The sequence below is a fragment of the Macaca mulatta genome, chromosome 16, assembly GCF_049350105.2.
Source record: "Macaca mulatta isolate MMU2019108-1 chromosome 16, T2T-MMU8v2.0, whole genome shotgun sequence".
In the NCBI taxonomy this organism is placed as follows: domain Eukaryota; kingdom Metazoa; phylum Chordata; class Mammalia; order Primates; family Cercopithecidae; genus Macaca; species Macaca mulatta.
Window position 1 is genome coordinate 92,634,762 of NC_133421.1, and position 26,528 is coordinate 92,661,289.

General features: G+C 55.2%; 4 protein-coding genes across 68 annotated transcripts in view; 2 read left to right on the forward strand and 2 right to left on the reverse strand.

Moving 5' to 3' along the window:
* TBCD (tubulin folding cofactor D) overlaps positions 1-21,444 on the forward strand; it is a 188,738-nt gene extending 167,294 nt beyond the window's left edge. For 10 of the 18 annotated variants that reach the window (XM_077973419.1, XM_077973417.1, XM_028837041.2 and 7 more), the window contains 15 exons: positions 488-564; positions 2,754-2,835; positions 4,148-4,266; positions 5,104-5,195; positions 5,890-6,027; positions 6,706-6,789; positions 7,811-7,969; positions 8,060-8,198; positions 9,172-9,293; positions 11,334-11,411; positions 15,880-15,969; positions 16,628-16,715; positions 17,622-17,731; positions 19,673-19,757; positions 20,710-20,965. In XM_077973419.1, coding sequence (XP_077829545.1) covers positions 488-564; positions 2,754-2,835; positions 4,148-4,266; positions 5,104-5,195; positions 5,890-6,027; positions 6,706-6,789; positions 7,811-7,969; positions 8,060-8,198; positions 9,172-9,293; positions 11,334-11,411; positions 15,880-15,969; positions 16,628-16,715; positions 17,622-17,731; positions 19,673-19,757; positions 20,710-20,724 — 1,478 coding nt within the window. In that variant the 3' untranslated portion in view covers positions 20,725-20,965. Of the gene's footprint in view, positions 1-487; positions 565-2,753; positions 2,836-4,147; positions 4,267-5,103; positions 5,196-5,889; positions 6,127-6,705; positions 6,790-7,810; positions 7,970-8,059; positions 8,199-9,171; positions 9,294-11,333; positions 11,412-13,059; positions 13,313-13,378; positions 13,673-15,879; positions 15,970-16,627; positions 16,716-17,621; positions 17,792-19,648; positions 19,766-20,709 lie in introns of those variants that run through there. The other 8 variants (XR_013407532.1, XR_013407531.1, XR_013407530.1 and 5 more) reach the window with 7 other exon arrangements.
* RAB40B (RAB40B, member RAS oncogene family) overlaps positions 1-26,528 on the reverse strand; it is a 300,307-nt gene that overhangs the window by 262,751 nt on the left and 11,028 nt on the right. The window lies entirely within an intron of this gene.
* On the forward strand, positions 19,766-20,380 carry LOC100428007 (uncharacterized). The gene is given in 4 exon segments (XM_015120660.3): positions 19,766-19,979; positions 19,982-20,062; positions 20,064-20,145; positions 20,148-20,380. Coding segments are annotated over 4 exon segments (597 nt in total). The 5' UTR covers positions 19,766-19,778.
* The window catches only part of B3GNTL1 (UDP-GlcNAc:betaGal beta-1,3-N-acetylglucosaminyltransferase like 1), a 149,334-nt gene continuing 143,214 nt past the window's right edge, over positions 20,409-26,528 (reverse strand). For 20 of the 48 annotated variants that reach the window (XM_077973450.1, XM_028837051.2, XM_077973449.1 and 17 more), the window contains 2 exons: positions 25,456-25,663; positions 22,081-22,368 (listed from right to left, as the gene is read on the reverse strand). In XM_077973450.1, the coding sequence (XP_077829576.1) occupies positions 22,301-22,368; positions 25,456-25,663 (276 nt within the window). In that variant the 3' untranslated portion in view covers positions 22,081-22,300. Of the gene's footprint in view, positions 22,369-25,455; positions 25,664-26,528 lie in introns of all 48 variants that reach the window. The other 28 variants (XM_077973469.1, XM_077973468.1, XM_028837058.2 and 25 more) reach the window with 5 other exon arrangements.

Here is a 26,528-nt window from a genome sequence, read left to right on the forward strand (position 1 = left end):
AAGCACAGTGAAGGGAGTCCCCAGGGCTGTCGTGTCCCGGGGCTGTCTCAGCAGCCTCAGAAGTTAGGACTTTTTTTTTTTGGATTGAATAGCCTTCACATTTGTTGCTTTTGCAGGATCTAATTGAGTTAAAGGTTTGGGTTTATATTGGTGGGAGCCGGGGAGACCGTTTGAAGGAAAAGATTAGGGGTAACAAAAGAATGAAAGTTTCCCAAAATATGATATATAAAAGTTTACAGAATGCTGGTGTTTCCCCCACTAAGAGCTTAACACAATTTAACAGCCGTGAGACGGCCTTTTCCCTTCACATGGAAGGGGCCTCAGACTTACCACAACATAGAGAATGTTCAGTTCTGCTTTTCCACAGATTCACCTCAAAGGTTACTGTCGACTTTAAGATTAGTATTAATAGAAGCTATTTTTTGCTGCTGTTTTTGATTTCAACTCACCACTCTGGCCTGGGTACGCTAACTTGTTTCTTTGACAGATGGTTGGCAGTGGCTGATAAATGACACTTTGGGATGTCTCCATCTCATCTCAAGTCACTCCCGACAGCAGATCAAGGTACGGTGAGCGCGGTCGTTCCCGGCGCGGGGCTGTGGCGGTGTTTGTGTGTTAGTTACGGATGGTGTTTGTGTCTGCGACGGGGCCTCACGAGGCCGTTCCTGCGCTAGCCTGGTAACTGACAAATGCGGGCGTTCGATTTGGAATCCTGGATGGTAGAGTCAACGTGGTTTATAACCAGAAAATCCAACACAGCCATCGGAATCCAAATGTTTAATTTTTTATTGTTTCTGACTGTATTAATTATAGTCACCTTCGAGACACTTGTTCTGCATTGATAGTCGCTGTGCTCCATTAAGTTCCGTATCCTTAGCATCCGAGCTTTGGAAACTCCCTTTACAGTGCTCCTGGGCAGATGAGAAAACAGCACCCCAGGACCTCTGTCCACATGCATTGACCTAGTCATGTTGTGTGGGTGCCAGTGTGTGTGTGCCCGTCCCCAGCCACCTGCCCTCCCCTCCCATCCTGGGGGATACAGGTGGACTTTGGACTCACAGAGCTGTAACACTGATCTCATTGCATAGATAACAAACCATGGGCCTGGTGCAGAGGCGGGTGGATCACTCGAGGTCAGGAGTTCGAGGCCAGCCTGGCCAACATGGTGAAACTGCATCTCTACTAAAAATACAAAAATTAGCGGGGTGAGGTGGTGCATGCCTGTAGTCCCAGCTACTCAAGAGGCTGAGGCAGGAGAATTGCTTGAACTTGGGAGGCAAAGGTTGCAGTGAGCCAGGATCGTGCCACTGCACTCCAGCCTGGGTGACAGAGCAAGACTGTCTCAAAGAAAGAAAGAAACAAACAAACCATGGTTACCAACATTGACTAGGTTTTGATATTGAGGATGAAGAACAGAAGTACATTAAGGTGTCTTGTAATTCTCTGACTTCCTCCGTACTTAGCATCTCTTTTTCCTTAGCGTCTTCAATTTCCTTAATTTTTTTTTCCTTAAGTAACTTGAACATTCTGTAGGATCCAAGTACACTTCTATTAATTGAATTTTAATGCATCATGATCAGTGCCTCAAAATTTTCTTTCAAAAGTCCATGATTAATTCACGCCTGCCGTGATGCTGGTGTACTTTGCCCCTGGGATTGGCACAGATGGTGACTTGTGGAATGCAGCCCTCTGTGGAAGACGTACCTTCTCTGCTCACGGCCCCGCCCGCCCTGCCCCCAGTGCCTCTCCAAGGCTGCTCTGTTGGCCCCGCCCGCCCTGTGCCCAGTGCCTCTCCAAGGCTGCTCTGTTGGCCTCGCCCGCCCTGTGCCCAGTGCCTCTCCAAGGCTGCTCTGTTGGCCTCGCCCGCCCTGTGCCCAGTGCCTCTCCAAGGCTGCTCTGTTGGCCTCGCCCGCCCTGTGCCCAGTGCCTCTCCAAGGCTGCTCTGTTGGCCTCGGCTCCCGGGCTTTGGGGGAGCAGTGGAAAGAACATGTGGGTTCAGTGTTTGCTACTTGCTGGCTGTGTGGTCACGAAAGGCTCCTCCGTAAGTGGCAGAGGTGGGGGTTCGAGGAGACTGGCACTGAGCCCTACATGCGGTGGGACTGGTGACTCTCTGCACGCTCCTGCTCTGTAGCAATTGCCATCCCTCCCACCATGGCTCCTGGTGGCCTTGGGATGGGTTCCCGAGGGTCTCCTGCTGTCCGGCCCCAACTCCTGTTCCCAGTGCCCCCACTGGAGCCCTGTGTCTCTAATTGAGGCTGATGTGGGTTAGCCTGGAGGCCCTGCCCCATTACTCTGGGTGCACAATGTATGCCTTTTCCTTCATACCTGTTTCCGGGAAAGAAAAAAATGCTCCATTTTATTACTGCTCCATATTAGAAGACAGGCAGTGTGGAAAGAACAATCAGGTTGTCCGCTCAGTTTCTTAGTTGTAGTGAAGCGATGCATGTGTCTGACAGACGCTGGCGGGCAGCCGTGCTGGAAAGGAGCAGCATGACTTAGGGGTTCTCTCGGTTTGGTTCTAAAGTCATCGCTGTGCCTGAACCTCAGGGTGACCCGCTGTGTCCCTGGCCGGGGGCTTCTCCGACCTGGGAGTGACCCGCTGTGTCCCTGGTCTCGGGCTACTCTGACCTCAGGGTGACCCACCGTGTCCCTGGTCAGGTGCTTCTCTGACCTCAGGGTGACCCGCTGTGTCCCTGGCCGGGGGCTTCTCCGAGCAGAGCTGCTGTGTGCTCACCGTGCTGCCTTTGTTTTAGGATGCAGCAGTCTCAGCCCTGGCTGCTCTCTGCAGTGAATATTACATGAAGGAACCGGGGGAGGCAGATCCCGCAATTCAGGGTGAGTGGGGGCCCTTTCCTTGAAGGCTCCAGGGGCTTCCAGCAGGAAGCTGCTCGGGGAGTGTCTGGGCACGGAGGAGGCCTCAGCTGTGCAGGGGAGCAGAGCTACCACCATCACGGCTGGAGCGGGACTGTTCGGGTCTCAGGTTCCCGGCTGAGGACCTCTGGGCAGGTCCCACAGCGGCCCAGGGTGTTGCATCACCCTGAGTAAGCGGCTCTGCAGGGGGCCCTCTGTTGACGGCACCCTGGCAGCTGGTCCTGGAGCACAGTGTTCCTCACACTTTCAGTTGTGTTTTCTTACATTACATTTATTTATTTTATTCTTTCAGACAGTCTGGCTCCATCACCCAGGCTGGAGTGGCGTGGCTCACTGCAGTCCCCGCCTCCCAGGTTCAAGCAATTCTCCTGCCTCAGTCTCCCGAGTAGCTGGGATTACAGGTGCCCACCATCACGCCCGGCTAATTTTTTGTATTTTTAGTAGAGACAGGGGTTTCTCCATGTTGGTCAGGCTGGAATCGAACTCCTGACCTCAGGTGATCCACCCGCCTCAGCCTCCCAAAGATCTGGGATTACAGGCGTGAGCCTCTGTGCCCGGCCAGTGTTTTTAGAATTTTTGTGCACACTGTGACATTTTTCTGGTGTGTGTTCTTCACTTGTTAATATATTTTGCTGTTTTTTCCTTCTTTGTGAAAGTAGCATAAGGCTGGCTTTACTGTGTCCCATGCATGGCTGCCCTGCCGCCTCACTGTGCGTCCTGCGCCCCCTGTCCCGTGCGTGGCCGCCTCACTGTGCGTCCCGTGCCCCCTGTCCCGTGCGTGGCCGCCTCACTGTACGTCCTGCGCCCCCTGTCCTGTGCGTGGCCGTCCTGCCGCGTCACTCCTGCCGCGTCACTGTACGTCCTGCGCCCCCATGCTGAAGTTCAGGCTCATTTATCGCACATCATGTATCTGTTCGTATATAAAAATCATGTATATAAAAATCATGCATTAGCTTGGCATGGTGGCACACGCCTGTAACCCCAGCTACTTGGGAGGCTGAGTGTGAGTTTGAGGCTGCAGTGAGCTAAGATTGCACCACTGCACTCCAGCCTGGGTGACAGAATGAGACTCTGTCTCAAAAAAAAAAAAAAATTCTCTTTTTGATCCCTATTTTGAGGTGGGGCCACTTTGGAAATGTGTCTGCTTTGGGAACCTTTGTTGACCGTGGCTTCGCTCCTGTTTTGGGGCACACGTCGGGTGTGAGTGTACACGTCGGGTGTGAGTGTACACGATGGGCAGCAGAGGCCTCTCTTCACACTCGTCACTTCCTTTCAGAGAAGCTGATCACGCAGTACCTGGCCGAGCTTCGGAGCCCCGAGGAAATGACTCGCTGTGGCTTCTCGTCGGCCTTGGGCGCCCTTCCAGGCTTCCTTCTGAAAGGCCGGCTCCAGCAGGTGAGACTGGCTACGCACCGCGGACGGGGCCTGGGGCGAGGGTGTGGGAGCAGCGGACGGGGCCTGGGGCGAGGGTGTGGGAGCCTTGTGTGTTGGGGCATGAGGTAGGCCCAGCCATTAGTAAACCCACTCAGTGCTTGTAGCTGGGAGGGGATTTCTGGAAGTCGGCACCTGTGGCCAGGAGAAAGGGGGCAGAGGGCACCCAAGGTCTGTGGCCCCTCAGGGCCCTGGCAAACCCTTTCCTGTCAGAGGACAGACTTTGAAAAGCTGAATTCTGGGAGGGAGGAGAAGGTGTTGTTTGTAGAAGCAGCTGCTGAGAGTGAGGAGAACACAGTTGCGTTTGTGCGTTTGTGGAGCCGGGTCCTGTTTTGGCTGCGGCCGCGCATCCAGGCGGGGGCACCAGCGGCTCCACGTCCTCCCACAGGTCAGCCCCACGCTGGCCTCGGCGACCTGCTCTCTCACAGTTGAAACACAGATAACTGTGAAACAGGATCACTTGGAGACATGACAGATGAGGCTGTTGAGACCCAGCTGCTTCCTTTGTCCCATACCCCAGGTCTCAGCATAGGACAAAAGGGGGACCTCAGGTAGGGTGCGGCCAGACCGCCAGTGACGCCCTGGGGTGGGGGCTGACTGTGGAGAGGCTGGAGGTGACCCCTCTCTGGGTGTCCTTCCTGGGCTCCACCGGGGGCCATGGGTGGCCCCTCGAGGAAGGTGGTGCCAGGAGTGGCCTGTCACATGGTGCGGGGTCTGTGGCTCCGGGCCGACATCACCACCTCCCTAGAGTGCACTTCGTTACAGCCTGTGGTTCTTCCATGATTCTTTATTGCTTTCCAGGTTCTCGCAGGTTTAAGAGCAGTTACCCACACTTCTCCTGAGGACGTAAATTTCCCTGAGTCAAGGAGAGATGGCTTGAAGGCCATTGCTAGGTGAGTCCCAGCAGTTCCTCCCTAAAGTCGTAAGTCTCTGAAAGGCCAAGAAATGAACGCTAAGGAGGATGTTTTTGCTCAGAGGCAGGATTTATGATTCTTCACTTCCTAGGTTTCCTCTCTTCCAGAGGATCGCCAGTCCCAGGTCCTGGAGGCTCGTTCAGTCTCTTGCTGTCATAGTCATAGTGAATGTTAAACATCTTTAGCAACACTGGGCCCCTTTGAGAATTGGGGAATGTGTCCTGGCCCAAGGTTGGCAAAGAGGAGGTGACCCTGCCAGCCAGTGTTTGGAATGATCTCCACCCTCGTTGACAGACACGCACCTGGGGCCATGCCATATGCCCTCTCCTCCCTGCAGGCACACAAGAGGAGCAGCCCCGTGGGGGTCATGCACGCCCCCTTCTTTCCTATGCCAGCATCCGTCCCCTCTAGTCAGGGTGGGAAGTGGGAGGGACCCGCCGTAGGGGGTGTCCCCGTCCACCTTTCAACAAGAGAGACGGCAGAGCGTGACCTTGGGGAAGCATGTCCCACGTTCCGTACGTGTGGAAGGAGCTCTGGATTTCTGATGTACCCGAGGGTCCTAGACTGTTGTGAGTGTGTCTTCTCGGGATCGGGAACACACATCAGACCTCTGTGGCGTGGAAGGCGAGGCTCACAGATGTTTGTCTGTTAGCTCAGACGTTTTAAATTTTAGGATTTGCCAGACTGTTGGTGTGAAACCAGGAGCCCCAGTCGAAGCTGTGTGCAGAGAGAACGTTTCCCAGATTTATTCTGCACTGCTGGGCTGCATGAACGACTACACCACGGACAGCAGGGGGGACGTGGGCGGCTGGTACGTGCGCAGCAGGGGGGACGCGGGCGGCTGGTACGTGCGCAGCAGGGGGGACGCGGGCGGCTGGTACGTGCGCAGCAGGGGGGACGTGGGTGCCTGGTATGTGCGCAGCAGGGGGGAGCACTTCCTCGAAGAAGCCCGTCTGTTCCATGGAAACTCGGAGGCCCCGGGCTTTTCTGCAGGGAGAAATCTTTGTAGAGTGCCGTATTTTGCGTTTTAAAGGCTCTTGGGAAGACGACCTGTTCTCTGCTCCCGGGTGAGCTTGCGTGGCGGGGCTTAGGTGCTTGTCCAGCCTGTCCTTAGGTGTTGGGCCTGCGTCATCCTCATTGACTGGGTGTGAGGAAGGACGCGTCTTCAGTGAAAGGCTGTCGGCTGCTTACATTGGGTTTTGCCAACATTCCTCGCTGAAATGGGATTGATAATCCCCGAAACTCCTGTGTGTGCAGGATGCCTCGGGGCCCCTATATGCGGCTGTGGGTCTCCCTTCCCTGCACACGTTCCTGTAGCACGCAGGGAACCTCTGCAGACCCTGTGACTTTTCTCCCTGGCAGCGTGCCTGGGCTCTGTGTGGGGTTAGTCACTGGTGTTGAATTCGCACAGCCTGCCAGCGTGGTTGTAGAACCGGGGTTGGGAACTCCCTCTCAAGCTGGGTGTCTCTGCCTCTCCTTGTCCCATCAGGGTCCGCAAGGCCGCCATGACCGGTCTGATGGATGTGACACTTCTGCTGGCTCGGAGCCAGCCTGAGCTGATCGAGGCCCACATGTGAGTGTCACGTCCCAGCTCTTCTGCATCCTAGAGGGCAGCCCCAAGCTTGGGGAGGCTGGTGGGGCGGGCAGTCCTGGTGCTCAGTGGCATTTGCATTGCTGGGCACACATCTTCCTCCCAGAGAGCCTCTCTGGTCCGTGACCTCAGGTTTGTGCAGGCCCCTCCTCCTGCCCCTGTAGCCATGGCTTGAGCTGGGGCCCCTCCTCCTCTGCCCAGTGCCCCCAGGACAAGGCTCTGCTACCCAGCCTGGGCCTCCCCCAGTGCTCTGACCAGTTTGATGACAACCAGCTTCCCAGGTTAGGGCCGGGCTGGAGGTGAGGACTGCTCAGCTTAGGACCCTGAACCTGGGGGTCTGCTCCTGCCAGGACCAGCTGAGCCATCACTCAGTTCCCTGCACCTGAGGCTGCCATTGGGGCCTGCCCTTGCTGTGGGTCTGTCGGGGGTACTAGGTTGTGGGGACCCCCAGGCCCTGCACTTGCTGTCGGTCTGTCAGGGGCACTGAGTCATGGGGGTCCCAGGCCCTGCCCTTGTGGGTCTCTGTCGGGGGCACTCGGTTGTGGGGATCCCGGAGCCTGATTTCCTTAGTTCTCACCTCTTTCTCCTTCCCTCCCCCCATCTCTTCGCCAGCCCCAGCTTCTCTGTCTCCATCCCCGGCCTCTCTGTCCCCCACACTCTTCTCCACCTGCTTCTGTAATCATATTTGTTGTCCCCGCTTCAACCCTAAGAACTCATTGGCATGTGTGTCACATGTACGTAGCATGTATTTGCTGTGCACCTGTAGGGTCGGGCTCCTGGGATGTGAAGGTAATGGGGTGTGGTCCTTCCAAGCCAGTGTCCTGGTGTCAGCTGCCAAGTCCCGAGGAGCCCGTATATCCTCGTGGTGCTTGAGCTGGACTCATGGCTCAGACTGCCTGCGCTCGGTTTACTGCCCGCGCTCGGTTTGCCACCCGCCCTTGGTTTACTGCCCGCGCTCGGTTTACCGCCCGCCCTCGGTTTACCTCCTGCTCTTGGTTTGCAGCTGTGAGCGCATCATGTGCTGTGTGGCCCAGCAGGCCAGTGAGAAGATCGACCGTTTCCGTGCTCACGCCATCAGCGTGTTCCTGACGCTCCTGCACTTTGACAGCCCTCCCATCCCCCACGTGCCGCACCGGGGAGAACTGGAAAAGCTGTTTCCCAGGTACCGTCGGGGTGCAGGCCGCCCACACTGGCCCTGCAGCCGTGGCAAGATCATGGGCCGCCCGGCCTCGTCCCACTCACTCTCTTGCAGGTCCGACGTGGCCTCCGTGAATTGGAATGCACCTTCCCAGGCCTTCTCACGCATCACCCAGCTCCTCGGGCTGCCCACCTACCGCTACCCCGTCCTGCTGGGGCTTGTCGTGTCCCTGGGCGGCTTGACGGAGTCGACGGTGAGGAGGCGTCACGCTGGCGGGGGTGGGAGGTGGTGGCTCCAGGGGCACTTGGCGCTTCCTTGCTTCTTGGGAGTGTATGTGGAGCTGGGCCTTTTCTTCCAGTGCTTTCTCTCTCTGGCGTATTTGGTCTGGGGGTCAGGGGCCCAGCGGCTTCCTCATGACCCAGGAGGCTTAGGGCCTGTGGGATGGTCGAATCTGATAAAGGTGGAACAGCACGTTGAGTGGGGGTCAGCAGCAGACTTTGAAGTGGGCCAGCTCCGCTCTCCTCCCGCGGCCGCATCCCTGGAGCCCCAAGTGTCCCCTCGGGGTTCAGCCCTCCAGGACCTGTGTCTGATGCCTGCGTGTGGATACCTGGGCTCCGCCCTCCACTTCCAGGGCTCCAGGCGCAGCTTCCCATTCTGTGGGGAGGGTCTCCAGAGCCTGTCGTGGCTGAGCTGGGGAACTGGAAGGCCTCTCTGCATCTTGTCACTCGTGGCCCCTGCACCTTGGGTCATGACCTGCTTCGTGTGGCAACCCTGTGACAGCTGCTGCGTCCTAGAAAACACATAGCAGGACATGAGGTGCCCTCTGCACCATGCGGACACGTGCGGGGAGACCCAGGCCACGCGAGCCGGGCCCCGAGACACGCTGCACGCAGGGGAGTTGCGGGGATTATCAGATCCCGCTTCAGTGGGAGACGTGAGCGAAACCCAACGTGAGCGGCTGCAGGCTTTCGTCACGTGCGCCCCTTCACGTCCTAAGTGAGGCCTCAGCTGTGCCGCCGCTGCCGAGAGCTGTGTGTCTGCTTTGGGTGTCTGCGCCGTGCGTGCCTCCGTGCTGGCGTCCACACCAGCCGCTGTGGGCCAGACCCTCACGTCTCCGCAGCTCAGAGCAGTTCTCCGCTTTAGCAGATGCTTGGCCGGCTGCAGCCAAGCCTGAGGGGTGGCGGGCTGGGGGTCCCGCTCCCTTCTGAGGCGTCTCCGTGTTGCAGGTCCGGCACTCCACCCAGAGCCTCTTCGAGTACATGAGGGGCGTTCAGAGTGACCCGCAGGCCCTGGGCAGCTTCAGCAGGACCCTTCTGCAGATCTTCGAGGACAACCTTCTGAATGACAGGCGAGTGGTGTCTCTGGCGGCCTCAGAGGTGTGAGCGGTGCTGGTGCCTCTCACCACGTTCCCTAGATCCCCGGGGTCTTGCAGGGTCTGTCTGGGGTCTGAAGGGAGAAGCGACACACATGCTTTACCCGTTGGTGGCTCAGCGAGGAGGATGTGCCTGCAGCACATGGTTCTCTGGGCGGTCAAGCCTCAGGCCCTGCACCTCCTCTTCCAGTCTGCACGTCAGGCAGGGAAATGGCCGTTTTGTGTACGCTGGATGTAAAGGTAATATGAGTAGAAGGTGGTCCCTGTGTGTAGGAAGGCGTTGTGGCGAGCTCCTCCAGCTCGGTGCTCCTCCGGCTCGGTGCTCCCCCGGCTCGGTGCTCCCCCGGCTCGGTGCTCCCCCTGCTCGGTGCTCCCCCGGCTCGGTGCTCCCGGGGACGCGCTTGCGGACACAGCCACCCAGCGTGAGAGCGTTGCGTTCCTGAGGATGGAATGTCAAGTGAGAAACATGGCTGCTTTCTGGAGGCTTCCGCCTTTACTTGGAGGCCTTGACCTCAGAATTGGGAACGTCCCCTGGAAGGGCTGTTCCCGGCGTGTGTGAGGACGAGGACATGGGCCTGGTGTCCCCTCGGGCGGGGCCTCGGCCGCCTCTCCCATGAGAGCACAGATGTCGCTCTCAGCGAACAGGAACTCGGCCCAGCCGTGTTTTCTTCTCTCGTTATGACTATAATCAGCTGCACATAAAGGGGGCAGTTCAGTCAATTTTGACAGGTGTCCACCCTTGAAACCGTCCCCATTCACGATGGAGGGCTCCAGCCCAGGGTTTCCTCCTGGCCCTTTGAGTCTGTGCGCCCGACCTGCGTCACCATAGCCTCAGCATGTGGCCCCCTGAGGCGTCTGAGCCGTGTGCCGGTCGCTCATTCCTGCTTGCTGACGAGTCGTGTCCATTGGTGGAGGCACCACAGTGCGTCTGTCTGTGGGCATTTTGGTGGTTTCTCCCTTGGGGCTATTGCTGGGAGAGCTGTGGGCAGTCAGTGTGTGCACGCCTGTGGGGAGGTGTGCACCGCAGGGCCTCCCTCACCGTGGGCTGCGGAGCCCAGCTCTCCTGCGTCCGTTGGCCTGTGCTAAAGTTCTCCTGAGGCTCCTGTCGCCCAGAGGGAACCTCCCCAGGCTCCTTTTCTGTGGGGTAACTACCGAGGTGCTGCAGGCTGGCCCACACGGAGGCGAATGTCTAGCTTTGGAAAGCTGCTGGAGGGTTTCCGGAGCGCCCACGTGTCATGCCTTCCTGCTGCTGCTGCTGTCTGAGGTTGCTCTCTCTGGCGCCTTGCTGCTTGATATCCTCTTTGGAGAAGGGTCTTCATTTTTTTCTGTTCTTCCTGGACTGTTGTGGTCTGATCCTCCCTCGTCACACATGTGACTTGAGGATGTTTTCTCCCTGCCTGTCCCTTCACGCACCGAGTGGGGGCTTACACTTTCCTCATGCCCCAGCATCTTCCCTTGTCCTCTGAGGCACAGATTTTTCTGGTGTATGAGAGACAAGCTTGCCTAATCCGTGGTCACCGAGATTTTCTGTTTTGTCCTAGAAGTTTTATAGTTTTGGGTTGTGTATTTACACCTGGGGTGTGTCCTGAGTGAGGTTTCATACGTGGTATGGCGTCGGCACAGGACCTTGATGCCCAGCAGTGCTCACCTCATTGCCGGGAGGGCTCCCTCTCTGCTGTGTTGCCGTTGCAGCTTTGTAAGAAACTGTGGGTTTACTTTGGAGCCTTCTGTGCCTGACATATTTGCTTCGCTTTGCACCAGGGCTGTGCTCTTTCCATCCCTTCCGCTTTACCATCGTCTTCGAAGTTCAGTGTCAGCCTCCAGCCTTGTTCCTTCCTGCCACAGTTGTTTTATCTTTTCCTGAAGATTTGCATTTCCACATACATTATAAAGGGGGCTTTTTGGTTTCCACAGTGGTGCCAGGGTTTCCACTGGGATCGTACTGACTCTCAGCCAGTTGTGGATGGGTGTCCTTGTTGCTGGTGTCCAGGGTCTCACAGCTCCTTCTCCCCTCAGGGTGTCCCTGCCGCTGCTGAAGACTCTGGACCACGTGCTCACCCACGGCTGCTTCGACATCTTCACCACGGAGGAGGAGTGAGGCTCTGCTTTTCATGACTTCCTTTCTGATTAAGCCTAAGTAGCTCACGTATGAAAGAAAAAGTAATCAGACACAGAGATCAGAATTCCAGGAAATGATCTTGCAGTGTGTTCAGGGTCAGTTATGATGACTGTAAATACCATCCTAACAACTGACCCTCAGAATAACACGGAATAATGAGTCACATAAGGACATATTATGACTGTAAGTGCAGTCGACCCCATGTGGGGCTGAGGCGGGGGCCCCGCGCTGTACGGGGATGAGACTCGCAGGGCAGAGGGCAGAGGCTGGTGACCCGGCAAGGACGTGCACAGGAGATGGGAGCTCCTTGCTTCTGTGCCCTGCGGATGTCCCCGGCCGGCCTCAGCTGGGTTGTCGGCCCTGAGTGGTCATCTCGTTGTTGCCGTGTTTTCTTGCTTCATTGAATTTTACCGTGTTGGGCCAGTGTTTTATTTATTTATTTTTGAGACAGGGTCTGTCTAGCTCTGTTGCCCAGGCTGGAGTGCAGTGACGCGATCACAGCTCACTGCAGCCTCTACCTCAGCCTCCCAAGGATCTGGGACTACAGGCACGCGCTCTAGTCTGACGTACAGCTAGTGTTTGTATTTGTAGAAGAGACGGGGTTTCACCGTGTTTCCCAGGCTGGTCTTGCTGCCTTGGCCTCCTAGAGTGCTGGGATTACGGGTGTGAGCCACTGCCCCTGACCTGGATAGATTTGTATCTGGGGTGCACTGGGTCATCTGGAGACAGTGTGGTCTTTTTTGGGGGGCACTTTTGTTTGTTTGAGATGGAGTCTTGCTCTGTTGCCCAGGCTGGAGTGCAGTGGCTCAATTTCAGCTCACCACGACCTCCTCCCGGGTTCAAGCAGTTCTCTCCCAGCCTCCTGAGTAGCTGGGATTACAGGTGTGCACCACCACACCTGGCTAATTTTTTGTATTTTTAGTAGAGACAAGGTTTCACCATATTGGTCAGGCTGGTCTCAAACTCCTGACCTCAAGTGACCTGCCCACCTCAGCCTCCCAAAGTGCTGGGATTACAGGCGTGAGCCACTGCGCCCGGCTTGGGCGCTGTTCTTAAGCTGTCAGGTGGACCCAGAGCCGCTCTGGTCTCCGGGTTTTTCTGCCTCTTTAAGGTCTCTGCTCCCTGGCGCTTCCCTTCCCACCGCTGCTGCGGCAGTGCCGGGGCTTCTGGTCATCTTTTGGGTGATTCCTCCCCAGCCTTGGGCAGCGTCCTCGTACTCAGGCACTGGCTGACCCAGGCCCAGGTGAGTCCTCAAGGGCCCCCAGGAAGCCCCCTCTGGTGCTGAGAACCTGAACGAGCTCTGCAGACTTGGGGTTCCCCGCTTCTCACCATGGGCTTCCCGCTGGAGCCTGCCACCTGCTGGACTTGGCTCTGCCTTAACCTTCAGGCGGGAGACGGATCTGGTCTCTGTTGCTCCATCTTTGCTGGACGCTGCACATGTGTTTTAATCTGACAGCATCACAGGGTTTCCCCTTTTAGTTTGTTCGTGGGCATCACTGACCTTATACCTGCTGTTGGAACAACCTCCATGTTCACAGGTGCACCCAGCTCGGTTGTGGTGTATTATCCTTTAATATAATGCTAAATATTCCATTAAAAAAATTTTTTTTTTTTTTGAGACAGTTTTGCTGTTGTCGCCCAGGCTGGAGTGAATTGGCACGATCTCAGCTCACCACAACCTCCACCTCCTGGGTTCACGTGATTCTTCTGTCTCAGCCTCCCTAGTAGCTGGGATTACAGGCATGCGCTGCCACTCCCAGGTAATTTTGTATTTTTAGTAGAGATGGGGTTACAGCATGTTGGTCAGGCTGGCCTCGAACTCCTGACCTGAGGTGATCTGCCCGCCTCTGCCTCCCAAAGTGCTGGGACCATAGGCGTGAGCCACTGCGCTTGGCCTAAAATATTAACATATATTTTTCCGGCTTAAAAATTTCAAATTAAGGCTGGGCGCCGTGGCTCACGCCTGTAATCCCAGCACTTTGAGAGGCCAAGGCGGGTGGATCACTTGAGCTCAGGAGTTTGGGAGCAGCCTGGCCAACATGGTGGAACCCCATCTGTACAAAAAATACAAAAATATTAGCCGGGTGTGGTGGTGCCTGTATTCCCAATTACTTGGGAGGCTGAGGTGGGAGGATGGCTTGGGCCTGGGAGGTGAAGTTTGCAGTGAGCTGAGAGTGAGCCACTGCACTCCAGCCTGGGCAACACAGCCAGACTCTGTTTCAAAAAAAAAAAAAATTTTTTTTTTCCCCAAAATAGGATGGTAGAGAAAATACCTCCTGCCATGTCCTTCTATGAACACAGCTCTTTGTGTTTCTCTCTGGTTTTGTCAGTTTTGGCTTTTCAGATTTTGAAGCGTGGTTGTGGGCTGAATCTTGCCCTTGTCACTCACTTCATTTCTAGGATGCTTTTTGCTTCACTCATTCTTTGTCTTGCTTTGCTTGACTTTGAACTGTATACTTTTTTCCATTCTTTTACTTTCAGTATCTTCATGTATTTATGTTTTTGTACATCTCTCATAGAACAGTATAGTTTTGTAAAAATTCAGCCTGTAGCTTTTACCTGCGTCCTTCATGACCTTTATAATCCCCTTGGTTCTCAGTCTGCCACTCACAGGGCTTTTCCCTGTGCTGCGTTCCCAGCGCCCCTCCCTGCCCCCATCTGTGCTTTTTGTTGGATTAGTAGAATTGCTTTTGTCATTCCATTATTTTCATGTATTTCTTTGGGACATTTTACTCTTTTTTCTGTTCTGTTAACGCTTACCCTGGAAATTAGAAATGACACCACATATTCTTAGCGAAGTCCAGTTTTCAACATTTTGTCCTTATTGGACAACAGCAAGGATATTAGAACATGTTGGTTCTGCGTGCTTCCGTCTTGAGTTATGCTACTATTGTTGGATATTTTGTCTTGGATGTACATAGTTTCCTGTTCATTGTGGTATTGTGTAATGTGCGTTATTTTGGATTTTCCACGTTTTTATGCTTTCTTTGCCTCTCATCACTTACTGATTTTGGGACCCGCCCCCCTCCCCCCGCATTGAGGTTCACATTCCCTCTCCCTAGACCACACTCCCTTGGATTTCCTCGAGTGGGGTCTGCTGCTGGTGAAGCTTTCCCATTTTATGTGCAGATTATTTTCAGAGGGTGTATAGAATTCAGGCGGCTGTTTTGTTTCAGCACATTAAAAAATTTTCCCACTTTCTCCTGGCTTCGGTTGTTGCTTTTGAGTGTCACCTGAGTCAGCCTGTGCTCCCTGGACACGGCCTGGGTTTCCCGCCTCCTGCTCAGGTTTGCTCCTTCCCTGGCTTTTCTGTCATTATCACGCTCATGCGTTTCCCTCGTCACCCCCTCTGCAATTTTCACATGTCTTTTCCCTCTCTCTTTGCTTCATTACCTTTGGCCCGCCTGCCAGCTGCTGATTCTCTCTGAAGATGTCTCTAAACGACTTTGAACTGTGATTTGTGGAATTCTTATTTGGGAGTTTTCGGTCTTTTCAGGTGCAGGTTTTTTGTCTCGTGTTTCCATATCTGCTTGTCGCGCTTTCTGCTTGGCCGTTCCCTGCGGCCTTCCCTTCCGTGCCCGGTGTCCATCCTCTTGAACACTATTCCCCTGCCTGTTTGGCTGGGTGTGTCTGAGCTGCAGCCTGAGCTGGTTTGTCTTCTTACTTGTCTCCTATTGTGTACTCTCTGGGCGTTGCGTTTGAGGGGTTCCACTTCAGAGCAAGCCAAGGCCTGGGCTAAGCCTGCGTTTCGGCAGGCAGGACCTTAGTTTGCCTTTTCTGGGCACCTGAGGGAGGGTAGCAGCAGCCTGGGGTCTCCTTGACCTACGGTCAGCAGTGAGGGTTTCCTGGCCTGTCGGGTGGCTGGAACTTGGCTGCATTCCCCACTGAGAGGCAGGCGCGTGTCTTCTCCCTCTCCTCCCTGGAGTGGCCTTCTGGGGGCCCTCTCAGAGCTGCTCATCAGGGCTGCGTCTTTGTCAGCACCAAGCCTCAACCCTTGTCCCTGCTGCCACTGAAGGCTCAAAACAACACTGCACAGCCTTGTGTGTCCTCTGTGTGTCGGCAAATTCCCCTGGCTCTGCAGCAGCCAGGCCAGGCAGCCTCTGGAGAGGACGGTGGAGGAGCATGGGCATCCTGGCTGCTGCTGTGTTGGGGACGGACCCTGGGGCCTGGGAAGGGAGGTGGGGGCCCCGTGGGGGCTGCTGCACCACAGGTGAGAGAGAGCAGAGGCCGGCCAGGTGGTGGCACGGCAGCTAGGGACCAGGCCGGCCTGTGGCGGTACCGGGATGGGGACCAGCGGACTTGCCGGCAGAGGGGCCCACAGGGCTGCAGGCTTCTTGGACTGAGCACTGGGAGGACAGAGTTGACCTTCTTTGAGACAGAAAAAGTGTGTGTCCCGGGGCTGCCTGTGAAAGCTCATCTCTAAAGAGTGTGTTGTTCTTCCAGCCACCCCTTTGCTGTGAAGTTGCTTGCGCTTTGTAAGAAAGAAATCAAGAATTCCAAAGACGTCCAGAAACTGCTGTCAGCCATCCCCGTGTGAGTTTCAGGTGCTGCTGGCCTTAGACACAACGGCAGGACGCAGCCTCCCTTGGCCGAGGGCGGGAGAGGAGTCGTTAGTGTTACCCCTCGAGCTAAGCTAGGATTGTGCGTTCCAATGTCCAAAGCCGTTGCAGTGGGAGGCGAGGCAGCCCAGGTGCTGGTGCGGGAACAGGCGAGCTCCGCCCCTGCTGCCCTCACGCTCTGCCCTGGGGGGAGGGGAGGCCCCACAAAGGAGGTATGTGGTCAGGGGCTGCCTCCCCGATTCTGTGTGCCCAGGGGGTCGCTGTCGAGTGCCTTGCTCTGCGGTGCTCAGGTGGACACTGGGCAGGTGCGCCAGCCAGCGATAGGCACCTTGGCTGCTCTGTGGCTCTTTGAGGCGGGGGTCCTCGTGGCAGGGTGAGCAGCCCTGCAGGAGATCCTCTGAGGCGTCCTCACTTCCCACAGTGGGCTCTCCCGGTGCGACACTCACGCCTGTACAGGCACAGTGCACATGTGCACACAGACACACCTCTGGCTCAGGGCTCCAGGTCCGCACTGTGCTCACGGATCTGCTCTCCCCCGGTCTCTGTGTGGGTCTTGGGGTCGGGGGCTTCCTGGGGTCGGCCTGCGTGGGGGCGGGGCTCACCCGGCCGGTGTGGTGTGCTGCTCTCGGCAGGTTCTGCGAGATGGTGCAGTTCCCCGGCAACGTGAGGAGGAGTGCCCTCCTGCAGCTGTGTCTGCTCCTCTGCCACCGCTTCCCGCTGGTGAGTGCCTCCCCCGTTCATGTGTGTTTGCTGTGTGGACTCAAGCCCCTTGGTGACACAGAGGCCTTGGAAGGCACTGTTGCGCTGGTGTGCTTTCCAGCCGAGCCCCCTCTAACACGCCTGGGTGATGGTGCATCCCAGGCGCGCAGCCGTCAAGGGGCTCGGACGTCACTCTGGCTTCAAGGATGGGGTGTCCGGCTGGCATTTCTATGGACACAAATCGAGGGGTGACCTGGCCGTGGGAACTGGCTCAGGAGCTTCCAGAAGGATCCAGGCTGAAGTGGTTCAAGCACACCTGGGGCAGTGCCCTTCATCCCCAGCACTCCCAGCTGTTAGACTTCTAGGATTTCTTTTCTCCTGGCTGCCAAAAAACCTCAGATGATCCGAAGGTGACATTTTCCTAAAAGGCAAAAGTAACTTCGCGTTACACAGCGGTTCTCGAGCGGGTGCTGGATCCTCAGCACCTCTGGGGCTTCAGCATGCGGTTCCTGGGCCCTGTCCTGCTGACTCAGCACCTCCAGGGGTGGGCCCGGGGCTCTGACCACCAGCTCAGTGAGACGTGATGACCAGGGCACCGCTAGCAAAGAGAGCAGGTGTGATTGCTTCCCTGATGGAAAAAAGCAGGCGAGCTTGCTTCTCTGGAGAGGGAGCACGTTGGTTAACAGAGCATTTAAACAAGAATGATGTGATCTTCACTGCTGGGAGCCTGCAGCTGTGTGTCTGTGGAGGGAGGAGGTGGTTAATGGGCGTGGAAGGCGCCTCCTGCTGTGGCTGGGATGGGAGGCAGGGTCAGAGCCCTCCTCCTGACGCCTTCCACTGACGGGGCTCCCTGACCTGGTCCTGTCGTCTCTTCGGGGTGGGGCAGTGGTGCTTCCCTCCCACCAATGCACTGCGTCCCTGTCCCAGATCCGGAAGAGCACGGCCAGCCAGGTGTACGAGACGTTGCTCACCTACAGTGACGTCGTGGGCGCAGACGTGCTGGACGAGGTGGTGACTGTGCTTAGCGACACTGCATGGTGAGTGAAGGCCCTTCCTGCACGGCCACCCGGGCCTGGCGCCGCCCCCTTCCCCACCATGTCTACTCGTCTCTCCCAAAACCCTCTGATAGGAGGAAAGAGGGCTCCCAGGTCTCGACAGCCTCTGCTTGGATTTTATGAGGCAGCAGTGGTGCTGTAGCCGAAACCTCAACCACCCTGTCTCCGAATACTGTCGGGTGTCAGAAACACAGCAAAGCCATCCATCCCACCAGGGGGACGGCCACCTGTGCCACCACAAGGCTGTGTCTGGTGGCCCTGAGCTGAGGGCACTGAAGGCCTGGCGGGTACTGCTGCCCCAGGCGTCCCCCAGGGAGGGCCTCTTGGGCCTCTCTTCAGTTTTCTCAGAACAGGCCGCGTGAGCACCTGTAGGAAATGAAGAGGCACAGGCGGAAACAAGAAAAGCTCTCCCCACGCCTCTGCTCTGATGTCCACCCCCTTCCCCGGGGCCGGGAGACCCTCAGGAGGCCACAGCGCCACTCTCCACGTTTACTGTGGCAGGCACAGTTTCTTTACAACGTGGGCTGGTTTCTTTACCGTGGATGGATTAGAATGGCAGTTTTGAAAGATGTGTCTGTTGAGTTGCGGGGTAGGAGGGTCTGAATGAGAGAGCAGAGTGGGGAAGGTGCAGGCTTAGGTGTCCTGGGCCAACCGGTGTGGTCCTGGGAGCAGCAGTGATGGTGCCTTACACACGGGTGCATGTGCACCCACGCTGGCTCACACACATGCTCACTTGCACACTCACCTATAAAAGGGGAGCAGTCTCGTCACCCCGTGTTGGAGATCAGGACTGAAGCACCCAGAGGCTGTGTGGGCGTCCCTGTGGCGCACCCAGGGTGGTGGAGTCCCAGGTGCTGCTCTGTTTAGAGCGCCGACTGTGAGGGCCTCCGTGCTGATCTCGGTGCGTTGCTACAGGTCTGTGGGGTCCGTGCCACCTGTTGAAGTCAGCAAGGACGTAGGTGACGTTCCCGAGGTGTCTCCTTGGAACACTGACCTTCCGACAGGGCTGGGTTCCCACAGAGCTCGGGCGCCGGGCAGCTGCTGTGAGGACAGAGGTGGCCTCTCCAGGGCTTCCCTGGTTTTCTGGTTTGGGGAGGAGTGAGCGTCTCTGCTCCTAAACAAACACGTGGTCCCAGGAGAGGAACCAGGAGCAGCTGGGCTATCTTCTCAGCATCCATTGAGAGATTGGCCGTCTTAACTACTGCTCTGGAGACATTTTTAAAATGATGTTTTTAGAACACCAAGGTGCATTCTGGATCAGATTCTAAAATAATTGGCTCTAGGACAGTGAAGAAGCCAGGTGTCCCGAGCGGGCTGAGGCCTCCTCCAGCAAGGCTGGGCCGGGGCAGCCTCCTTTCCTCACGTCAGGGAGGGAGGAACTAGCAGGGTGGGTCTGGGGGCTTCTCCTATAGTTTAATCCCCTTTCTGTTAAAAAAAAAATCCTTAGAAGTTAGAGAATCTTTTAAATTACAAATGAAACACATGCCCCAGACATCTCCACAGCATTGGCATTGCTAGAATTTTTATTTGCCATAAACAGCTGAGTTAAAACTTCGAAAATCCTTGTCAGCCCTTCCTTGGCCTCACTTGGTCTGTCCTCCTGCAGCCCCTGCACTGGGCGTGGGCGTGGTCCTCCCCGAGGGGTGACCCTTGTTGGGAAGGAACCGTCCTGCGATTCTGGGGCCTGAGGCCCTGTTGGAGAACGGGCTCCGGAACCGTCCTGCGATTCTGGGAGGGTTCGGGCCTGAGGCCCTGTTGGAGAATGGGCTCCTGTGGTGGTTTTTCTGCCCTCGGCCTGGCTGCAGATGTCTGGGGTGAGGTCTCCTTTCCCCGATTGCTGCCGTGGAAGCTGACGTGGGGCCTCTGCACACCTGAGGTTCTAAGGTGGGCACTTGAGAGATTCGTGGCTCCCTCTCCTCACAGGGACGCGGAGCTTGCAGTCGTGAGAGAGCAGCGCAACCGTCTGTGTGACCTCCTGGGTGTGCCCAGGCCCCAGCTGGTGCCCCAGGTAATGCCGTCACCTCACAGCATGAGGCGCCTGTGCTTCCCCGAGCCCTCGAATGTTCTGGGGCCAGCGGCTGTGCTCAGCTTCTGCCAGTGCATCCACACGGTCCATTCCCTCATCTCATGTCAGGACCCCTGGGATTACGGGACCAGCAGAGCTGCCTTCTCTGGCCACTGCCCGCACATGTGGGCCCCTGTGGCATCTAGGCCACTTGCTCTGGGGCATGTTTGGGGGGCTGGGGAGGGGGTGGGGTTGGCATCAGCTTGATCCAGGCTCCTCATGCCTGACCCTGGGGTCTGTCTGCACTCCCAAGTGCCAAGAGTGCCTCCCTGCCCCTCATCTGCCTCCCACGAGTGGGCCCAGGGCTGGGTGAGGGGTCCCCAGAAGCTGCCCTGTGCACCTCACCAGCCTGTCACTCTTCTTCTAAAGTAACAAAAACAAGTGCCTCAGTTCTCACGGGGCCTGGGGCCCCGGGTCGCTGTCCTGTCTCTCTCGTTACCTGGGTCGGCTCCTTCCTCTCAGCCCCCTTTCATACGGCAGGAGGGGAGGAGAACCACATCCAGATCCGTGGGGGCAGTGGGGCCGGGCTGAGCATCAGGACACAGCCTCCCCATTTCTGTGTGTAAAGGCTGAACTCAACAGCAGACTTTGGAGTTAAATGTGCTTTTTACATTTTTATTAGGAAAAATTTCAAACGTGTGAATGCAGGTTAAGAGCAGTGCAGTGAACCTCTCTTCCCGCTCCCCAGACGGGGTGCCGTTCCGAGGACACGTTAGTCATGAGCGCCTGTCAGCCACACAGCTCAGGCTCCCGCGTGTGGGGAAACGGCACAAATAGTTTCCTGCAGGAACCCAGTGTCAGTCCCCACACAGGGCCCAGAGGGGCGAGGGTCCCCTGGCTGGGAATGGTGTGTGATGGAGCTGACCAGCCTGAGCTTGTCCTGTCTCTTCTGCAGCCTCACGCCTGCTGAAGCCAGTCCTGGAGCCCGTACCTCACCCCTGCCTGGTGGGGATGTCTTGTTCCTGAGGGAGGCCGGTGTGGAAAGCCTGGCACGGTGGTGCCTCCAGCTGTTGAAGGGTAGCGCTGGCCCTTGGAGGCTGGCACCAGCTGACAGCTTTTCCTCTCTGCACCTGCCCTCTAATGACCTGGGGTGGATGCCTCTGCCTTCACTTGAACACAGATGTGCTTCCTATAAAATCATGTACCAAGAAGTTCCTGCCTTTTGTCTCTGAACCTGATGCGTGTAGGGTGATGGAGGGGCTCACTGCCCAGGGGTCAGCCAGAGGGGGTTGGGTTCCACTCCTCCTGCCTGGAGACCGGGCCCCCTTCTCGCCTGGTGCTGTCCCTGCTGTGGGAGACGTCTGGCCACAGCTGGTGGTCTGCCCAGTCTTGGAGAGAGATGAATGTTAAATCAGAGGTTCAAATGCCAGAGAACTGACAAGCCCTGGTGGCAGGCATGGTCTAGAGTGCTGCGCAGATGCTGTTTCTGGGACCATCTGCCTGGTGGGGGTGCTGGCCTCCCGCCTGTGCACACGTGAGCATCGTGCATGTGGTCCCCCTGCAGTGCAGGGGTCACTGGTTGATGGGTGTGCAGACCAGCAGCTTCACAAATGTCTGCTGCAAGGGGAATTGTCAGAGTCCAATGTGTGCCTCTACAATAATACGGGAAATACAATTCCTGAAACAATTACACTGTCTTAGGAGAGCCTGGGCAGAGTCTACACTTGGGTTTTTAAGCAAAGGGCAGGAGGCTACCTTTGTCTCCGTGTCTGAGCTCATGCTGATCCATCCCAAAGCTGGTGAGGGGAACGTGTATAAAAATTTCACTGTGGTAGCAACCCACTCCCATCTACCTGGGACCTGTGCTGTGCTCACAGGGCTGGAGGTGCAGAACCACCGCCCCACCGCCGGCAGCACCAAAGCAGCCTCAGGTGTGGCCACTCAGAGGCCCAAGGGCTTGGGTGAGCAGCGCTGTCCCTGGGTGCAGAGCCCAGGGGTGCCGTGTGCGTGGTGTAGACTGGGGTGGCTCCCCGGCCTGCTCGCTCAGGTGGGGATGGGGTCTGGACACAGGAACATGGGCAGGCCCAGAACTGGGAGATGCCGCCTGCATCTGTGAGGCAAGGCTCAGTCGTGGTTCTCACTTGTGAGGTCACCAGGACCACAAGGCCAGGACTGTGACAGTTCATGCTGTCTGTTTAGCAGACAGCTGTTCACGGAATGTGTGTGATGACCTGGCCACACAGGAGTGTGGGGTTAACACACTACCGTTCTTGTGCTTGACCTGGTGGCCAATAGTCTTTATCCCTTAAAAGAGCCTTGTGTTACATTTTTACGAGATTTAAACATTTTATTCCAACCTGTGTAATTGGGGTCTCCTCCTCCTCGAACTGTCCCCTCGATTGGCTGGGGTCACGTGGTGAGGGTCCTGGGTGGCCAGGCCCAGCCTTGACCACGAGTCCACACGGTGGAAAGGGTTCGGCTCCTGTGGTCGGCACACACGAGACTCTGGTTGCGCCTGCTGGGTGTGGAACTGGGGTGCACCGTTGCTATGCCTGCAGCTCACAAAGCTCCTGCTGGCCTGGGATGCACTGAGGATGGAGGGAACAAGTGGCTTCTGAGAGAAACATGATGAACTGTTCTTAGTGCAATTAAAAGAAGATTCCAGAGAAATGGCATTTTAAGACATGGAGGCAGGTCGATTCCCCACCCAGGCCCATCAGTGACAGGGCAAAGCAGTTCTTCTTTCAGTGTCGGTCTAACTTAGCAACCCAAGGAAAGTGGATCGCTCCACTGGCTACTGCCTCTTTCCTACTGGATCCCATCCATCACTGGGGCACTTGTGCTCACCAGGTAACTGGTGGCCTGGAAAGCCTCTTTCATTCAGCAGCCGTTTGTGGAGCCCACCAGGGTCCAGGTGATGGAGTTTGGCGAGGAACCCCTTGCTCACATGATAGCTGGGGCAGACAATAGCAAATGAACAAGCAAGCACCATCAAGGCAGGCAATACTGAGCACTACGAAGAAAAAGTGGGCAATGCAACGGTGTGTTGGGTGTTGACCCCTAGGAGAGGTGTTCAGAAAACTGCTCTGAAGGGGCAGCATTTGGGCAGAAGTCCAAACAAACTGCCCAATGGCAGAAAAGAGAATGCTTGTGGTCCCAGAAGTGGAGCAAGCTTTGTGAGTTTAGAGAGCAGCAAGAAGCCAGTATCCCTGGAACCGGGGAGCTGGTGCAGGATTTGTGCACCCACAGACACATTCTAGGCACAAACCAGAAACCCTCCATGTGAAAGCAGAGATCTTGGAGATCCTGAGGGTTTCTGCTGAGCCCTGGAGTCCAGTCATGCTGTTTTGATAGCAGAATGGATGAGAGGATGTAAGGCCCAGGGCCAGATCTAATAGGAGACCCCTATATAGAGCTGGGACCCTAAATACATCTTTCTCAAAGGAACAGCACAAGACTCTTATCTCAATCTCCCCTGAAGTGGCCTGAATTAATACTAACTGTACGATCTCCAAAACTCCTAAAGTGGAAAATTCGATTGACTTGGCCTTGACCAGTGGTATTTCCAGACAAGGGGCAGAAGATGCAAATATAAAACTTCTCTGGAAGAATGTAGGCTATGAGTACATTTTTGAAAAGGGCTAGAAATTATCAAGAAGAGATTTGAAAAAAAATAGAGCCCCTAAAAATGTAAGAAGTGAAATTAAAAGCTCAATGGATAGCTTAGACACTGCTGAAGAGAGAGTTAGAAAACTGGAAGATCTGAAAAAATTATCTGGAGAACTGGAAAAGACGAAAGCAACATCAAGAGACATTGAAGAATGTCTAACGTTTGGGTAATTGGGGTCTCGGAATGAATGAAATTATGCAGATACTCCATACTGACATGCAACAGTCCCCAGATACAGAAGCCTAACAGTCTCACACATTTAGACTTGCCACAGTGAAACTGCAGAACTGTAAGAAGGACAGAGTGATATAAATGACTACCAATTTCCCAGCAGCAGCCCTGAAGCTGAGGAAGGAGTAGACCAAGATCTTCATTAGGCTGAGAGAAAATAGCTGTTAAGTTGCTTGAATTGTGCCCATAGCATAACATTAAAGAAGAGAACAAAATTAAGTCATTTAGATAAAAATATGCTGTTCTAATGCATGTTTGGTTTTTTTTAATCTTGGCTTAATATTTGGGGTTGAGTTATTTGTTGTGAGAGCTGTCCTGTGTATTGCAGGTTATTCAGCAACATCCCAGATGGCAGCAGCCATCCCCCTACCCAGCTGTGACAAAAGGAAAAAAAAAATGTCTCCAGAGATTGCCAAATATCTTCTGGGTGTGAATTCATCCCTGGTTGAGAACCACTGCTTTAGTGGATAAACTTTAGGCAGGAGGGAAATGATCACAGTTGGATAGTTGGAGGAATGTGGAGCAAGGAAAGCAATAAACTGTGACCATAAAAACAGAAAGATGGCTGATATGTGGATTTTTTAAAGCATATAGAATTGCTTAAAATGGACAACAGCAGCATATAAGTCAGCAGCAGAGTTGGTGGCTGAATTTAGAGCATCTTAAGTCTTTATGTTCTCCTGGAACAGAGTGCAGATAATTCAGTTATCAGCTTGGCTAAGTGCATGTTGAAGTTTTTAGAGTCACAAACAATATATGGGGAAGATAACTTCTGTACTTCTAGTAGGAGAGAAATGGAACAAGAATAAAAAATACACTATCAAAATATGCAAGAATGGCAAGAGGAAAAGGCAGAACACGCTGCAAAACACACACACACACGAAATAAATATTTTAGGGCACAATAAATGTAAATTGATTAAAACCTCTATGTTAATGACAATGTTCTCCAGTTAAAGGAAGGCAAATTATTAGGAATAGATTACTATATGATGATTAAAGGCTCAGTTCAACAGGAAGACGATAGAATTTTCCTACATTTGTAACCCAGTCTCAGAAGATATTAAACATTGAAGAAGAAATTGATCATCGGGCCGGGCGCGGTGGCTCAAGCCTGTAATCCCAGCACTTTGGGAGGCCGAGACGGGTGGATCACGAGGTCAGGAGATCGAGAGACGATCCCGGCTAACACGGTGAAACCCCGTCTCTACTAAAAAATACAAAAAAAAAACCTAGCCGGGCGAGGTGGCGGGCGCCTGTAGTCCCAGCTACTCGGGAGGCTGAGGCAGGAGAATGGCGTAAACCTGGGAGGCGGAGCTTGCAGTGAGCTGAGATCCGGCCACTGCACTCCAGCCTGGGTGACAGAGCAAGACTCCGTCTCAAAAAAAAAAAAAAAAAAAAGAAATTGATCATCTACTACCACAGTGTATTTTACTGAATTGATACATTTCAATAAAGTGTCATAAGGCACGGTTGAAGAAGAAAAGCTCGACCCAGTGGACAGTTACAGAACACAAGTGTGTGTGTGTACACACAAATTTTAAAAAGATGTTTTTAAAAGAAATAATGAAAATTATAAAATATATAATGAAAGATAAAATAATCACGACAGATAGAATTCACCAAAGTGATTCTGAAGTCTTGAATGAATTATACATTAGAGAAGAAAGGCTGGAAATTAATGAGCTGAACATAAGCAGAAGACTAACTGTAAAGAAAATTAGAATAAGAGCAGAATGTAGAGGAAATTAAGCATCATAAAGGCACAAACTCAGACGGTGCTTCGGTGAAAAGACCCACCTGGGAGCGGCTGCCGTGGGTCCGTCAGCTGAAGTGAAGGAAGTCCTGGCCCTCCTGCAAGTGCAACGACCTCAGGTTGTCCTCGAAGGCGCCCCCTGTGAGGTCCTGGCGGGAGCAGCAGATACAGCTCAGTTCCACCTCTCCTGGCTCCAGGAGGCCACTGGGGAGCCTCCTCCAGGGCCAGGGGTTGGGGGTGGCCTGTGTCGACCTGTCAAGTGGTCTACTATGAACTTCTGCCCCTCTGCTAATAGTGGAGAGGCTGGAAGGAGACAAGGGCCAGAGAGGACAGCAGCCGGCACTGCTTGTACCACAGGCCCTGGTGGTCACCAGAGGGGAGGCCCCTGCCTTCTGGCCTTGCCTCTCTGCAGAAGGTGGCTGACTCTCCCTGGGGGCACTCGGAATGGAATGAGACTAACAGGCAATGCCTCTGCTGTTCGACCAGGGCAGACCCACCTTCCCTCCACACACCCACCCCTCTGCAGAGGCCAGGCGTGGGAGGAGGCCCCTCAGACAGAAACTGCATCTCAGAACCATCAACAGCTGGCCCTGTCTGATCCCCTCTGGCCTCTCTCATCCCCACCCCTGCAGTGGAGTGAGGGCCGTGACCCCGGGTCGCTGGATGCTTTATCTTGTCCTGTGTGCCGACTTTGGCCAGGTCGCCTGCTCTCCTGTGTGAGGCCACAGCAGGTGTCCAGAAATGCCTTTCAGACATGCCCTGCACCCCAGCACCTCCTGAAGAAGCTCTTGAGGACACATCCCGGCACAGTGGTGGACCCAAGTCTCTGGCCTCTGGCAGGACACAGGAGGGACTGTGCACTCCCGTCACAGTCCTCGGTCCTTGTGCCCAGCAGGAGGAATCGGAGCCTGGCCGTGCCCCCTACCCCCACCACGTCAGAATCCATTACACTACCTACCACTGTTGTCACTCAAATGATGCTGTCACTTGAATGAAAGCCATCCTGCCTGGAAAACATTTCCACACGCTCTGCCGCTATCTGTCCTTCCTCCCTTGTCTCTCGAGTTTGCAAAGGAAACACACCTGAGTTCAGGGACCAGGCCAGCCCAGTGCGTGT